This window comes from Rhinoderma darwinii, chromosome 11 (assembly GCF_050947455.1).
Source record: "Rhinoderma darwinii isolate aRhiDar2 chromosome 11, aRhiDar2.hap1, whole genome shotgun sequence".
In the NCBI taxonomy this organism is placed as follows: Eukaryota; Metazoa; Chordata; class Amphibia; order Anura; family Rhinodermatidae; genus Rhinoderma; species Rhinoderma darwinii.
In genome coordinates this window covers 20,800,506-20,817,757 of record NC_134697.1, presented here as the reverse complement: position 1 = coordinate 20,817,757, position 17,252 = coordinate 20,800,506, and the positions used below count along the sequence as shown (strand labels likewise).

Genomic DNA, 17,252 nt, shown 5'->3' with positions numbered 1-17,252 from the left:
CACACACATATAAACATACATACACACACACATATATATATATACACACACACACACACACATATATATATATATACACACACACACACACACACACACACAAACATACATACACACACATATATATATACACACACACACACACACACACACACACCAAATTACAGGTCTTTTCTGATCAATACAAAGCTAGCAAAGTACGGAATATAGAAAATAAATAAATAATAGCACTGATCACATCTTTCACTTCTTGTGATGCGGTGAAGCAAGGTCGTTCTTTTCTTCCTATTTTATAATAACCTTCTATTAAAGTCTATGTAAACCTTTGAAAACGATTATACAAAAATGTCTCAGTGTGTTTTGTGCAACTTTATAAATAGTTTATAATTCTTTTTACTTTGTGAGATACCGGTGCTTTGTATACTGTATACAGAGCAGCTGTATCTTATGCTGAATCCTGTATATGTCAGGTCCACGGGATGACTGTTTCAGTGAAAGCGGGTTCTGCGAGTCTGACACTCAGGATCCACCTTTAAATCGATCACATCTAAGTTCATAACTGCAGGAGCTGTATCTCAAAAAGTAAAAATAATTTTTAATAAAAAACAATTATAAAGTTGCAGAAAACAAGACTCATTGACCTTTTTATTTTTTTTAAAAAACCATATAATATATTTTGTGAGATATTATATATAAAAATAGCTTTTGAAGGTTTACATGGCTTTTAAACCCATCAAAACCATATAAAGCCATAAAACAACAATACATCTCAGTCCGTCGCCCACAGTGACGGTCCCCCCCCCCCATTTTATTTCCCCAATGTACCCTTGATATTTTCTGTATTACACCAAGAAGTATATTGAAATGCCCGCATCACTTGTGAGATTTCTGTCTGATAATAATTATGTTCGATTAATTATCTCAATTTTGCATTTGCCTGTGTCACTTCTTTTTTTGGTCTTTCGGCCCATTTTGTTATGGATCCTTAGGTTTTTTCATTGTGCACGCTACTTCAAGAAAGTTTGAGCATCGTTGTATGAAGCCAGTGTCGCAAAATACATTTCTTAGTAGCCAAAAGAGTTAGGCCCAGTTCACATCTGGGTTCGGCATTCCGCTGCTCTGATCCGTCAAAGGAGTAGAACAAGGGAATAACCAGAAGCACAGGAGCCATTGTACCACGGACACCACCGGTGGCCAACGGAACCCAATGATTTTAAAGAGGCTCTGTCACCACATTATAAGTGCCCTATGTCCTACATAATCGGATCGGCGCTGTAATGTAAATAACAGTGGTTTTTATTTTGAAAAACAATCATTTTTGAGAAAGTTATGAGCAATTTTAGATTTATGCCAATTAGTTTCTTATTAGACAACTGGGCGTGTTTTTACTTTTTACCAACTGGGCGTTGTGGAGAGAAGTGTATGATGCTGACCAATCAGTGTCATACACTTCTCTTTGAAGTGTATGATGCTGATTGATCAGCGTCATTCACTTCTCTTCACAACGCCCAGTTGGTAAAAAGTAAAAACACGCCCAGTTGTCTATCAAGAAACTAATTAGCATAAATCGAAACTTACTAAAAAATGATCGTTTTCAAAATAAAAACCACTGCTGTTATCTACATTACAGCGCCGCTCAGACTATGTAGGAGATAGGGCACTTATAATCTGGTGACAGAGCCTCTTTAAAGGGTTCCATCGGCTTTCCGTCAGGGGTGTTCACACTTTTACCGGAAACCATAGCGCAGCATGATGCATATGTTTTCCGGTATTTTCAGCAGAACCTGCAATGGGAGCCCCCAAAGGAGCCTCCGACGCAGATGTGAACAAGGCCTTATATGAAGTATTTTTGAGGCCCTAACCTTTGGTCTGATTTCTGATCGGTAAATATAAAGGTCATCGCTTGCCGTGTGAGTGGTATGTCTACTTTCCGAACAGTTTGGACCTAACCCTCTACCTACACCCATACTCAATTAATATGGGGGCATTCCCACAACCCAAGCAGCTGATTAGCTCTCCCCAGGTCACATTAAGGACACTTTCTGAAGCAGTGTGCTGGTGCGTATCTGTATGACAAGTCACAGGCATATGTAGCTTCATGAATAATTCTACAATGCATCTCTCTCCATTGTTCATTCATTGTTGCACGTCTAACCTTTTCCCATCCCGTCAATATTTTATCTGATATCTCAGTTCTTTCCATTTTACAAGTTTCACTACTCTTAATTAATGTATTACTAGAACGTTTTTTGTGTTGTTTTTCTTTACTTTTTTCTCTTTCTTTTTAAGCCTAAAGCAGAAACATCTAAATAAGCAATATGCAATCTTAAGCCACAGAATAAAACCCCTTACACCCTTACAATTTGAATACACTACGAACAAAGAAAAAAAACATCTCTAACCTTCAGCCATTTTTTTAGGCCTTTTATACTGATTCTACAGCTTCCGAGGCCAAGTTCAGACGTAGCAGATTTGCTGCAGATGTTCAATGCCGATTCCGCAATGAAAATACGCAGCAATTCATGTGAAAGGGGTATTAAAAAACCAAAACTGCAAAATTGAGGGCATGCTGTGGATTTTCTAATTCTGTTGCAGATTTTAAACACGAATTTCACCCTTTGCAATGCAAAGGATATAATCCGCACCAAAATATGCATGTAATGCATGCAGATTTCATGGTGGACTGGCTTTGAAATCAGCAATGGAAAAGTCTGCAGTGTGAACTTGCTCTACAACTTACTATCTGATTCTTTGCCTTGCTTTATCTGCTTCTATCGGAAAACATGGTGCCGTACGGAGGCAGCGTACGGCGGCACATCGAGTGCCAATATATCTGTAATACGGAACCAAAGGGTATTTGTGTGCCACCGTACAGGCTCCGTGTGAGAGGCCCAAACTATACAGATAGGTGCAGCAACAATAAATCTAACCCTACACAAAGTAAAAAACGGAACATATGAAGGAGGAATTTTTTATTTTTACCTTAACTATGACAGTCTGGTCAGTCTGGCTGCTTGTCATCTCATTGATGGACTTAAACAGCTGCAGCAAGGATTCCATAAACTCCGCTTCTCCCTTATTTTCATACAATCTGAAAAAAAAAAAAAACAACAATAAATGGTCCTGCTGGACCAGACAACCATATCAAATCCTGCAATTACATATGACAAGACAGCAAGGATTCAATGAAGAAAAGCACAATAGATGTCAGAAGCCGTGTTTAAACCCATCGTGCCAGCCGCTGCGTTACAGTAATCGTGGATCAGGAACTTCATAGTCATCTAGTAACGTCCCCCAGTGGTGAATATACTATTCTAGACAATTTCATCAAAGCTCCACTTTTGGGGATTGTTTTATGGGTAACAATCTACATCTCATGTTAAGAAACTCCAGAAATATTCTAATCTACATTAGTTCTTATACTCTAGTCACATAAAAAGCTGCATTTGAGATTCTGTTGATAAAAAAACTGCACTGTTGAAAATGTTGATGGCATATTCAATAGAGAGGTCGTCAGTGTCCGATCAGTGGGGTCCAATTGTTACCTAGAAAGGTGCCGCAATTTTGTTCCACGACGGTGCGCTGCCAACCTAGCGCTGTCAGGGACTGTAACATAATTGGTGCTTAACCTAACACAGCAGTCCCTTCAGTCATCAGCTTAATGGGGTCCGAGGGGTCAGATCCACAACTATTAAACATTAAGGACATATCAAACTGCTAGAAATCAACATTTATGGTAGGAAACCCCAATTAACTCTAAATATGGTCATGATCCAACAATGCAGCCCCAAAAAGCGAGTCCACAAACCAAGTGGTCGACCGGTTTAGAAAACCCATTTTCAGATACATTTTTAGTGTATTCTGAGCTAATACAGGGGATTTGCCCCATTATGGACCCTCAATGATTAGCCTAAGCAGAAAATGGCAATAAAGAGTGTCTCTGGAGGACCAAGCACTACTGTGCATTACACGGACAACTCATTGCCTTCAATGGGAACCGTGTAATGCTTAATTTCCCCTGTGGTGGCGCTGCAGGGAAATTGAACACCTGTGATAAGTTTATCGTCAGGGGACCCTTTTAACAAAAAAGGATTTCCAAAGTGAACAAAACCCCTTTAATTCTACCATATTATTATATAGAATGGTATAAACAGCGGAGAAATGTCATTTACTACATATAACCGTATACTCCAATGTTGCTTGGAACATTAAGATCTTTCTGTTAGATGGAAAAAAATACTTACTGAATAAATAAAATTCTGGAGCGGACAATGAACTTGAAGATATACTCCAAGGCTCTCATGACTTTGAATACTTGTTCCGTTATACCAGGTTTATCTGCATTGTCCACATAGTTCTTCAGCACCTTTGTCAGTTTTCTGGAACAGATGCGTGAATATGCGCATTAGTGACCACAATTGGCAGGGATGAGGAGTGAATTACTATAAATCACTAATGGAGAGTAAAAGTCAAAAATCTTAAAGCTATTAAGCAAAGAACTTGGACAAGTGCAGGCTTTGGGTCCGTGCTTGCTCCCTCATCCATAGTGCCTACCTCTCAGTTTTACCAATTTGCCAGATGAACCCAGTAACACTCACATGTCAAAACAGAATATGTAATACTACAACATCTTCGTTATTGGATGGGACTATACGCTATGTACAGTTTCCCAACCATTTTTATTACACTAGAGTATCTAAAATAAAAATAAAAACTAAGCACCATTGCAATAAGTCTTGAGCTATGCAAAGCTACATGTCTCCATAGTAATCACCTACTAACAAACCTGCATGTCGCCTGATCCTGCATTCGGGTGTTACTTTCCTTCCATCATCCCCTCTTCTTGTTACCCTACAGGCAGTTGGAGTGGAGTGACAAGTGACTGCAAGATCAAATTAAACCCAGGGTTTGTTTGCAGTCTATAACCATGGAGACATATAGGTCTGCATATGAACTGTATACTGGAAACGGCATGATATTTGTAGATCAGCAGTATTCGCAAATTTGCTTCATTTTTTTATTTTAAATGCACTGAAGCAATGACAAAAAAGTGGTTGCAAAAGCGTACATGTTAAGGGGAAATACAATAAGAATGTTATTGAACAGGTGAGGGCTGGAAGGGGACATTTTGCTTTGCAATCAGTGTTAATGTTTTAAAAGGGATGTCCCAATTTAGGCTTAAATGACATATCCACGTGGGAAAACATGTTTTTCTTGCCCCCTGTTCTGCAAGCCAATGCAACCGGCTGTTTCTATAACAACTATGGACTTCAACTAAGTTTAGTCCACAGCTTAAATGATCACCAACGTCACGACATACTTTACATGAATCAATAGTAAAAACATACACTACCGTTCAAAAGTTTAGGGTCACTTAGAAATTTCCTTATTTTTGAAAGAAAAGCACAGTTTTTTTTCAATGAAGATAAGATTAAATTAATCAGAAATACACTCTATACATTGTTAATGTGCTAAATGACTATTCTAGCTGCAAACGTCTGTTTTTTAATGTAATATCTACATAGTTGTATAGAGGCCCATTTCCAGAAACCATCACTCCAGTGTTCTAATGGTACATTGTGTTTGCTAACTTTGTTAGAAGGCTAATGGATGATTAGAAAACACTTGAAAACCCTTGTGCAATTATGTTAGCACCGCTGTAAACAGTTTTGCTGTTTAGAGGAGCTATAAAACTGACCTTCCTTTGAGCTAGTTGAGAATCTGGAGCATTACATTTGTGGGTTCGATTAAACTCTCAAAATGGCTAGAAAAAGAGAGCTTTCATGTGAAACTCGACAGTCTATTCTTGTTCTTAGAAATGAAGGCTATTCCATGCGAGAAATTGCCAAGAAACTGAAGATTTCCTACAACGGTGTGTACTACTCCCTTCAGAGGACAGCACACACAGGCTCTAACCAGAGTAGAAAAAGAAGTGGGAGGCCCCGCTGCACAACTGAGCAACAAGACAAGTACATTAGAGTCTCTTGTTTGGGAAATAGACGCCTCACAGGTCCTCAACTGGCAGCTTCATTAAATAGTACCCGCAAAACGCCAGTGTCAACGTCTACAGTGAAGAGGCGACTCCGGGATGCTGGCCTTCAGGGCAGAGTGGCAAAGAAAAAGCCATATCTGAGACTGGCTAATAAAAGGAAAATATTAATATGGGCAAAAGCACACAGACATTGGACAGAGGAAGATTGGAAAAAAGTGTTATGGACAGACGAATCAAAGTTTGAGGTGTTTGGATCACACAGAAGAACATTTGTGAGACGCAGAACAACTGAAAAGATGCTGGAAGAGTGCCTGACGCCATCTGCCAAGCATGGTGGAGGAAATGTGATGGTCTGGGGTTGCTTTGGTGCTGGTAAAGTGGGAGATTTGTACAAGGTAAAAGGGATTTTGAATAAGGAAGGCTATCACTCCATTTTGCAACGCCATGCCATACCCTGTGGACAGCGCTTGATTGGAGCCAATTTCATCCTACAACGGGACAATGGCCCAAAGCACACCTCCAAATTATGCAAGAACTATTTAGGGAAGAAGCCGGCAGCCGGTATTCTATCTGTAATGGAGTGGCCAGCGCAGTCACCAGATCTCAACCCCATAGAGCTGTTGTGGGAGCAGCTTGACCGTATGGTACGCAAGAAGTGCCCATCAAGCCAATCCAACTTGTGGGAGGGGCTTCTGGAAGCATGGGGTGAAATTTCTCCCGATTACCTCAGCAAATTAACAGCTAGAATGCCAAAGGTCTGCAATGCTGGAATTGCTGCAAATGGAGCATTCCAAGACCAAAGCAAAGTTTGAAGGAGAAAATTATTATTTCAAATAAAAATCATTCTTTCTAACCTTGTCAATGTCTTGACTATATTTTCTAGTCATTTTGCAACTCATTTGATAAATATAAGTGTGAGTTTTCATGGAAAACACAAAATTGTCTGGGTGACCCCAAACTTTTGAACGGTAGTGTATAAGAAACTTTTAAGACCTCTTCTTAAAAAAAGAGTTTAAGCTGAGGGGTGCGGGGTCCGGGTGTCGAACCCCCACACATCATATACTGATGACCAATCAGTATATAAAACATCTACATTATCTGTACTCATACAGCGATCACTGAGTTATCTGTGGTGTTACATAGGACTGCAGGTAACATCTACTACATTATAGGATACAAACGGAAGGAGGTCCACATCCTTTACCCAGGGTGAATAATCTATTATTCAGCAAACGCGACCGCATTTTTCTTAGGTTTAAAATTTTGGTAATTAGGTTTTAGAATACACTTCTATTTTTACATTTCTTTCGCTAGGTTTTCTATACTAATTATATATATATATATATATATATATATATATATACATACACACATACATACACATATATATATATATATATATATATGTACACATTTTAAATAGAGATAGGGGAGCAGGATGTTCTCTGCTCTGTGTGTGCTGTGCGGTGCATGGGAGACATGATAGCAGTTATTAGGGTATGTTCACACATAGTTTTTTGACGAGTTTTATGACGCGGAAACCGCGCCGCAAAACTCGGAAAACAACGGCCGAAAATGACTCCGATTGATTTCATTGGGAGGTGGAGGAGTCTTTTTCCCGCGAGCGGTAAAACCGTCTTGCGGGAGACAGAAGGGACATGCCCCATCTTCGGGAGTTTACGCCTCTGACATCAATGCGAGGCAGAGACAGCGTATTTCACTGCGTTTTATGCCCACTGCGCTCAACGGCCGCGGGTGAAAAACGCAGCGAAAATCGGCGTGCAGGCAGAGGAAAATCTGCCTCAAACTTCCAAACAAAATGTTGAGGCAGAATTTCCGCCTGCAAAAAACTCAGTGTGAACCCAGCCTTAAATTACCCACTAACTCAGAGAAAACTTGGAAATAGAGATAAGAGCCTGCAGAGGGGAAAAATGCTAAAATATGCCATATACAAATCGTGTAATGGTCAGAAATATTGCTGTTCCTCATGTACACACACGACAGCTTATTCTGAAAAGTCATCTGAAATGTTGGTTTACCTTTAGCCTTGCTTTAAAGTGTATCTACGTTGCCCAAAACTGCATTGACTTGGAAGCATGGCAATACATTTAAATATAGGATATTTTAGTAGAAGTACCTGCCTTGGATATTAAAAAAAGCAAAACAACATTTTTTTTTTGACAATTTTGCATCTATTTGCATTTTTTTTTATTTTTTTAAATAGGTCAAAAACTTGTGATGAATTATTAAACCTCAGGCACTGATATACCAGTTGCTCTTTGGGTATTCATGCTTCCAGCTCACTGTCACTACTGATCTATTAATAGGGGAAAGATTAAACATACGTGTAAGCCAGGGTTGCACTAAAGTGCTTCTTTATGTAAGTTTCCAGGACTGGGTTGAAGTGCTGAAACTTCCGATCAGCAATCAGACCAATAATGAATACCTGAAAGAAAAAATAAAAGTGTTCCTCTTATAAAAAATGCATGCTTGTAGGAGGCACATACTGAGCTCGGGAGCTTTCTGTCACACGCAGCATATGCCTACAGCACAGGGCGTCCGTTCTGAATGAATATCAGAAAATCACAGAGAGAGAATGAGCCAAACTTTAACCAGACAACATGTTCATCACATATTAAACAGAATTTTGTAACAGTCCCAGATACTCTGCACAAAATTGTCTATCATACAGGAAGTTTCAACCTGTTCTCAAAGTTCAGGAAACTTTTTGCCATTATTTTTCAGGAGGTGGAGAATGTTCCTTGTACATAGTGTCACAGATTTTTTATTAATAGAGCTTGTTTATTGGCTTGGTGCTATACATATGGCTACTATACCTGAATTCATATACATCCCATAGAATAGCGTGTTATGAGCTAGTACCAAACTCACTATGCAAACAAAGCTACTTCCAAAGTTCTCACAGCTACTCTACCCTTATATGATCTAAAAAAAAAAAATCTCTATGGTCGGTGAGTTTTTGAGGTTCTCTATCTTCCACTCATTTTAATGGAGTGACGATACATACATGTCTACACTTCTCTTCTCGAGATCGGACGAGGGCCCAGTGGTCAGATCACCACTATTCAGTGCCTTAAAAAGGAGATTCTGATTATAATATTACAATATATCAAGAAACCACTATTTAAGGTGTACCTGTGATAGCGACATGTCAAAAGTTTTGATCGGTGGGTGTCGGAGATCTCTGACCTCCAATCGCTAGTAGTGCTCAGGTGAACGTTGAGCCGCTTCGGTTCTCATGGTCTCTGCTCGTCTTTTCTCGAAAAACCGAGCGAACGGCGTAGACTCAAACTTTCTATTGAGCCCGTACACCGCTCACTCCGCTTTCCTCGGAAAGCCGATCAGAAACTAAGCAGCTCAACACTTACCTAAGCGCTTCAGCCGCTTCGTTTTAGCGATCGAAGGAGGTCTTCAGTGCTCGGACCCTCACCGATCAAAGTTTTAGCATGCATTACAATTTTTCATACTTTGGTTTCACTCACTAACATGCAATTGTCTAAACATAAAAGAGATTGACAAATCAAGTAAACAGCCTCCCAGCCGTAAAAACCTCGACAAACAACATTGTGTTTTTTTTTTATCATCACGTTTCCTTTGATATAACTTACCAAGGCATCAAAGACTAATATATCAAAAGTCTCACACTCAGAGTTTTCCATTATGATGTTAAACAGCGCGTCCAAAGTGTCCTGCAAGAACTAGAGATACAAATCTTGGGTCAACGTCTAAAGAAGGGTTACAATGCAGCATGCAATGCCATTTTTTCTAGTCAAAACGAAGGACACCTCGGGAGAACCTGAAGGGCCCCATTATAAGCCAGTCTGGTGCTGCTGGTGTCTACAGATCCGTCACAGCGTTGTTGCTTCCGTTATAAACGTCAGCAACAAAGAAGATGTGAACAGAGCCTAAGCCACGAGGCTGCCCCCTAGACAAAGCCTAGTAATAAAGTAAATTAACTTCCTTGTATGTAATGTCTGATTGTATTTCTAGTGTTTTGAGCATACAATGCAAATTAGTTTGATATTTTACCTTAACTACTTCACCTCCATCGACAATCATTAACTGCCGTAAATTCTGCTGTAGTAGGTTTGTATTTGAGCGCCATTTCAAGAGCCCCAGCAAATCAACTAAGATGAGAAAGAAGATAATCAGATTATAATATAAAATCGAAGTACATAAAACACAAACCCTAATAAAAATGTTCCAAACTGCAATGGCTCATTTGCAATACGCAGCTGTGAAACGTGAGTGTGAAGCTGTACACAGACGGACCCTTCAGCCGGTGCAAATATTGTGCAAGAATTGGACCTGGTTATTGCAGAATGAGAATTTCTGATAAATTTTCAGCAATAAACAATCTTTCCATTTGGCTGCATAAAAGGTTAGGAAGATGCCCCCTGCTCATCCTCCACTTATCAGTATTGCATAAGTTATTTTCAGACCTACTATTCATAGATTTGGCAGTAGCCACATGTAAATGTCGTTAGAATTATTTTCATAGAAAATGCTGACTTATTTTTGTTTGCGAGTGCATTTTCTTTCTTTTTTTAATTTTATTTTAAAGGGAGTCCATCACCAGAAATTTGCCTATCAAAGCAGCACCACAGTAATATAATGTAGCCTCACTTGAATATAACTTGGTTTTAATTTTTTTAGCGGACGGGCTCCACTGCAGCGATAATCACTTTATTCATTATATGCAAATGAGCTTTTTGGAGCAACGAGGGAGTCACGGTTGCTCCCCAGTCAGACCCTCCTTTCCTTCTTTTATTAACCGGGCCAGGCAGTATAGAAGCCGTGATCACACCTGGCCCCGTATTCTTCTGAGCGCACTCGCAACTCCGCTTCCGAATCAGTGCATCACTGAAGTTTCAGGCGGTCTAATCCGCTGTACTGCGCATGTGCCGATTACATCACACTATAGCCGGGTGTAGTGTGATATAATCGGCGCATGCGCAGTACAGCCAATTAGACCGGTGAAACTTCAGTGATGTACTGAAAACAGCATTAGATTCAGGTGAGGCTACACTATAATAATGTGCTGCTGCTGCAAATTTCTGGTGACAGACTCCCTTTAAAGGGGCATTTCCTTTACGGACAATTATCCCCTGACCCACCTGGTGAGGAGGCCACAGCATCCAGGTGGTGAATGAATGGAGGCGTGGCTGCACAATTGCCTGACTCTCTCCATTCCCTTCTATTGGAGTTACAGAATTAGCCGATTCACATCTATCCTGTGGATATGCCATAAAAATCTGTAATGGGAATACCCCTTTAATGCGCAGTTATTCTACCAGGTAAAGTCAATGGAGAATATACCAGCAGCTATAAAAATCACGTTCACTACTATGTCAAATTGTTCCAATCTTACCGTTTTGCGTGAGTTTAGTTGAGCAGACGAGAGTGGATATTTGGAAAGAGTCTTTGCTGATTGTGCAGCTCCCCAGATTCTGCATGCTCTTCCCTGTGGCTGAATGACCTTTCTCTTCCAATTCAATCTTCGTCGCAGGAAGGCTCAGGTAAGTCGCTGCGTCTTCAAGTTTTTTTGCCTCTGCCTTTTGATGGAAAAAAGAAAGCAAAGGAAAATTAAAAAAAATAAAATAGAAATATCCATTTGCTAAGTCATTCCGAGTCAAGTCTAAATAAATGAGCGGTTCTTACAATACCGCAGCAGCAGGAAACGTCTCATTATAATGTAGTCTTCATGAAGCCGTCCACTTACCAGGAGAACAGGAGATCTTCTGAACACAAACAAATACTTTATTCACAGCTCCGATCAGCTGGCGTACCTCCATTTACACGAATAAACTGGTTAATTACAACAATACTTTAATCCCCAACTTGTGATTCATGAATTTGTTCTACCAATCACCGGCATCCAATTAAATGTTAAAATAATGTGAGATTTATTCACCCAAACACATATTGCGATTAATGCCGTGAAAGCTCACAAATCTATTAATTAATATTAATCATACAGGTTATTTATTGCAGAGACAGACCCGATATTAACATAAAAACTCAACCAAGATTTCAGAAGATTTATAACCAAACCAATATGGAAATGGTGGGACTACAAATATAAAACTCTTTTATATGGCAATCAAACGACATGGGATTCCTTCAATAAATCATATTACACGTATAACTTCAAATCCCTCAACCCCCAAGATAAGACATATCAGCAGTACATGTAAATCCCGTCAGTCGTCCACTTCAGTACACAGTTATTGAATCCTTTTTCTGTAATTTTTTTTTACGTAAATCGGTTTCTGAGCAGGGCCGGTGACAGCCAATACGTCCGTCATTATAACTCTTAGGCTTTGTTCACATCAAGTTCGGGGCTGTAGTTAAGGCAAACGAATTTTAAGGGTGCCACCAAACATATGCAAATGTTTGGCGATATAGTTGCACATGTCGGTCATTGACTTCTATTGTAAAAAGCTGTAGAATGTGCAGTATATATCCCTGTGAGGGATGAAACATTTTATTTTTCTACATGGGTGAATAAATCAGATCGCATGTATTCAAATTCCTGGAGTGCTGCGATCTTTTCTTCTCTCTTGTGTGGCACGGACCGTGGATCAAGGTCGCATACGCTGGCACTAACACCATATTGAAATTACCAAGGTACTGTTTTCCTCTATCTCTATATCTATCTAGAGAGATACAGCACTCAAGAAAATGACGACCGCACACTGCGAACACCAATGCCACCTAAGCCACTAAATAAATATGCATTACTGCTCAATCTACCTACAATAGGGAGGTTCTTGGCATACATTTTGATCAAATTGTGAGAGCCCACCTGCCATGACAAGACGACCTCTATGAGGTGGGAACCTACGCTGTACATACACCCAGAACTGGGACTAAACCTACATATTCTTGGGGATGGTAGGAACCAGCGTTAAACTAATTAAAATCACCCAGGGCAGAATGGGAGGAGTGCAAGATCAAGAGAGAGATATCTAGAGAGATAGATAGACAGATATAGATCTCGCTCATATATATACACTTTTTCTATTTTTTTTGCATGATCACTTGCCTTGACAAGTGTAGTGGACGATGCTTTTCAATGCAGTTGACATAAACACAGCAAATAATAGTTTGTGGCACGTCGAGGTACACCACAGTAACTGGCCCCAGCATATACAATGACCTCACTTTCATGTACTGTGACATAACCAGAGCCTTACGTTAGATCTCAGGAAACCCCAAACCTGCGTATCTTGTGCAAGCAGAGTATGTAAAACAGCTCTGAATGTTTCTAAGGAGCTGCTGATCTGTTATTTAATTAAATCTTTTTATTACTTGGCAATTTGCCATTCAGTAGTGTTGAAGATTTTGGTGACTACCGCTGTGAGAGTTGTAATGGGAGCAGTCCTCCAGCTTTCCTGAATGGCAAATTTGCTTAGTTGAACAGAGGGGCTGAGGGGTTAGAGAATGTATCACAGGATATATAAGCAGATTTGCAAACTGGAAGCAAGGACTGATGGATGACAGCCCGTGTGGGGGCTCAAATGGCAGCACTAGTTCTCCCCAAGTAAGCTGCAATTAAAGGGGTTGTCTGAAATTATAGAGTGTACTGTGTTTTTGTTCTTTTTTGGGGGGGGGGGGGGGGCGGACCCTTTTTTGTAATCTCACAAAATCCCTTTAAGAAAGGATGAATAGAAATTTTAATAACTTGAACCACAGCAAGGTGGTCTTTATTTTCAGTGAAATTATAATGGCCCGGGTAGATTTCACCTGAATTCATTTTATTTCATATGTTGTGATGAGATGGACACCCTGAAAAAAAAGTTATGGCCACACCTGCATAACATTAGAACTAATAAAACATCTGAATGAGGCCCAACATCTGAGGGTTTGGGGGTCTAATAATATCAATTCTAAGCATTCTCATTTTGTAGATACCCAATTATATTACCTTGTAAACTATGAGGTCATGCTCTCCATCTCTTAGTGTCGTTCCATCATATCTCATAAGTTTGACAAATGCTACTGCAAAAATCTTCTCCGACTTATCTTTAGCTAAGAAAAGAAAAAACAAATTATGTGAAGGTTTTTTTTAAAATTAATTTAAGATGATCCACAGACCAAGTACACAACAAAACTGGTAGAAAGGAATCAGTTGTGATATAAAGAAAGGGGAGAAGATGCCCACAGTAACCAATCATATTCAAGCTCTCATTTTTCTTTGTACCAGTTTAAAAACAAATCTTCATCACGGTTATACAACTTACATAACAATTCCACAATGTAATATTCCAGAAAAACACTCTACAGCCTTAGGACAACCAGATAGTGGTGACAGTAGTGTCAGGAGAGCCGACAGCTCCTCTATACTACACCACACAGGAAAGCTGACAGATCCTCTATACTACACCACACAGGAGAGCTGACAGATCCTCTCTACTGCACCACACAGGAGAGCTGACAGATCCTCTATACTGCACCACACAGGAGAACTGACAGCTCCTCTATACTACACAGGAGAACTGACAGCTCCTCTATACTACACCACACAGGAGAGCCGACAGATCCTCTATACTACACCACACAGGCGAGCCGACAGAACCTCTATACTACAAGACACAGGAGAACCGACAGTTCCTCTATACTGCACCACACAGGAGAGCCGACAGCTCATCTATACTACCCTACACAGGAGAGCTGACAGATCCTCTATACTACACCACACAGGAGAACCGACAGATCCTTTATACTACACCACACAGGAGCAGACTGGTCCTCTATACTACACCACACAGGAGAGCCGACAGATCCTCTATACTACACCACACAGGCGAGCCGACAGAACCTCTATACTACAAGACACAGGAGAACCGACAGTTCCTCTATACTGCACCACACAGGAGAGCCGACAGCTCATCTATACTACCCTACACAGGAGAGCTGACAGATCCTCTATACTACACCACACAGGAGAACCGACAGATCCTTTATACTACACCACACAGGAGCAGACTGGTCCTCTATACTACACCACACAGGAGAGCTGACAGATCCTCTATACTACACCACACAGGAGAGCTGACAGATCCTCTATACTACACCACACAGGAGAGCTGACAGATCCTCTATACTGCACCACACAGGAGAGCTGACAGATCCTCTATACTACGCCATACAGGAGAGCTGGCAGATCCTCTATACTGCACCACACAGGAGAGCTGACAGATCCTCTATACTACGCCATACAGGAGAGCTGGCAGATCCTCTATACTGCACCACACAGGAGAGCTGACAGATCCTCTATACTACACCACACAGGAGAGCTGGCAGATCCTCTATACTACACCACACAGGAGAACTGACAGCTCCTCTATACTGCACCACACAGGAGAGCTGGCAGATCCTCTATACTACACCACACAGGAGAGCTGACAGCTCCTCTATACCACACCACACAGGAGAACTGACAGCTCCTCTATACTACACCACACAGGAGAGCTGACAGATCCACTATACTACACCACACAGGAGAGCTGACAGATCCTCTACACTACACCACACAGGAGAGCTGACAGCTCCTCTACACTACACAGGAGAGCTGACAGATCATCTATACTACACCACACAGGAGCGCTGACAGATCCTTTATACTACACCACACAGGGGAGCTGACAGATCCTCTATACTGCACCACACAGGAGAGCTGACAGATCCTCTATACTGCACCACACAGGAGAACTGACAGCTCCTCTATACTACACGACACAGGAGAGCTGACATCCTCTATACTACACCACACAGGAGAACTGACAGATCCTCTATACTACACCACACAGGAGAACTGACAGCTCCTCTATACTACACGACACAGGAGAACTGACAGCTCCTCTATACTACACCACACAGGAGAGCTGACAGCTCCTCTATACCACACCACACAGGAGAGCTGACAGCTCCTCTATACTACACCACACAGGAGAACTAACAGCTCCTCTATACTACACCACACAGGAGAACTAACAGCTCCTCTATACTACACCACACAGGCGAGCTGACAGAACCTCTATACTACAAGACACAGGAGAACCGACAGTTCCTCTATACTACCCTACACAGGAGAGCTGACAGATCCTCTATACTACACCACACAGGAGAACCGACAGATCCTTTATACTACACCACACAGGAGCAGACTGGTCCTCTATACTACACCACACAGGAGAGCTGACAGATCCTCTATACTACACCACACAGGAGAGCTGACAGATCCTCTATACTACACCGCACAGGAAAGCTGACAGATCCTCTATACTACACCACACAGGAGAACTGACAGCTCCTCTATACTGCACCACACAGGAGAGCTGGCAGATCCTCTATACTACACCACACAGGAGAGCTGACAGCTCCTCTATACCACACCACACAGGAGAACTGACAGCTCCTCTATACTACACCACACAGGAGAGCTGACAGATCCACTATACTACACCACACAGGAGAGCTGACAGATCCTCTACACTACACCACACAGGAGAGCTGACAGCTCCTCTACACTACACAGGAGAGCTGACAGATCATCTATACTACACCACACAGGAGCGCTGACAGATCCTTTATACTACACCACACAGGGGAGCTGACAGATCCTCTATACTGCACCACACAGGAGAGCTGACAGATCCTCTATACTGCACCACACAGGAGAACTGACAGCTCCTCTATACTACACGACACAGGAGAGCTGACATCCTCTATACTACACCACACAGGAGAACTGACAGATCCTCTATACTACACGACACAGGAGAACTGACAGCTCCTCTATACTACACCACACAGGAGAGCTGACAGCTCCTCTATACCACACCACACAGGAGAGCTGACAGCTCCTCTATACTACACCACACAGGAGAACTAACAGCTCCTCTATACTACACCACACAGGAGAACTAACAGCTCCTCTATACTACACCACACAGGCGAGCTGACAGAACCTCTATACTACAAGACACAGGAGAACCGACAGTTCCTCGATACTACACCACACAGGAGAGCTGACAGATCCTCTATACTACACCACACAGGAGAACCGACAGATCCTTTATACTACACCACACAGGAGCAGACTGGTCCTCTATACTACACCACACAGGAGAGCTGACAGATCCTCTATACTACACCACACAGGAGAGCTGACAGATCCTCTATACTACACCGCACAGGAAAGCTGACAGATCCTCTATACTACACCGCACAG

The 17,252-nt window shown here is 41.4% G+C and overlaps 1 protein-coding gene across 1 annotated transcript in view; it reads right to left on the bottom strand.

Annotated features, from left to right (window-relative positions):
- DOCK1 (dedicator of cytokinesis 1) overlaps positions 1-17,252 on the bottom strand; it is a 362,037-nt gene that overhangs the window by 242,481 nt on the left and 102,304 nt on the right. The window contains exons 17-23 of the mRNA XM_075843124.1: positions 13,944-14,047; positions 11,385-11,568; positions 10,043-10,140; positions 9,622-9,711; positions 8,338-8,438; positions 4,245-4,379; positions 2,983-3,091 (exon numbers count right to left, since the gene is read on the bottom strand). Coding sequence (XP_075699239.1) covers positions 2,983-3,091; positions 4,245-4,379; positions 8,338-8,438; positions 9,622-9,711; positions 10,043-10,140; positions 11,385-11,568; positions 13,944-14,047 — 821 coding nt within the window. The remainder of the gene's footprint in view (positions 1-2,982; positions 3,092-4,244; positions 4,380-8,337; positions 8,439-9,621; positions 9,712-10,042; positions 10,141-11,384; positions 11,569-13,943; positions 14,048-17,252) is intronic.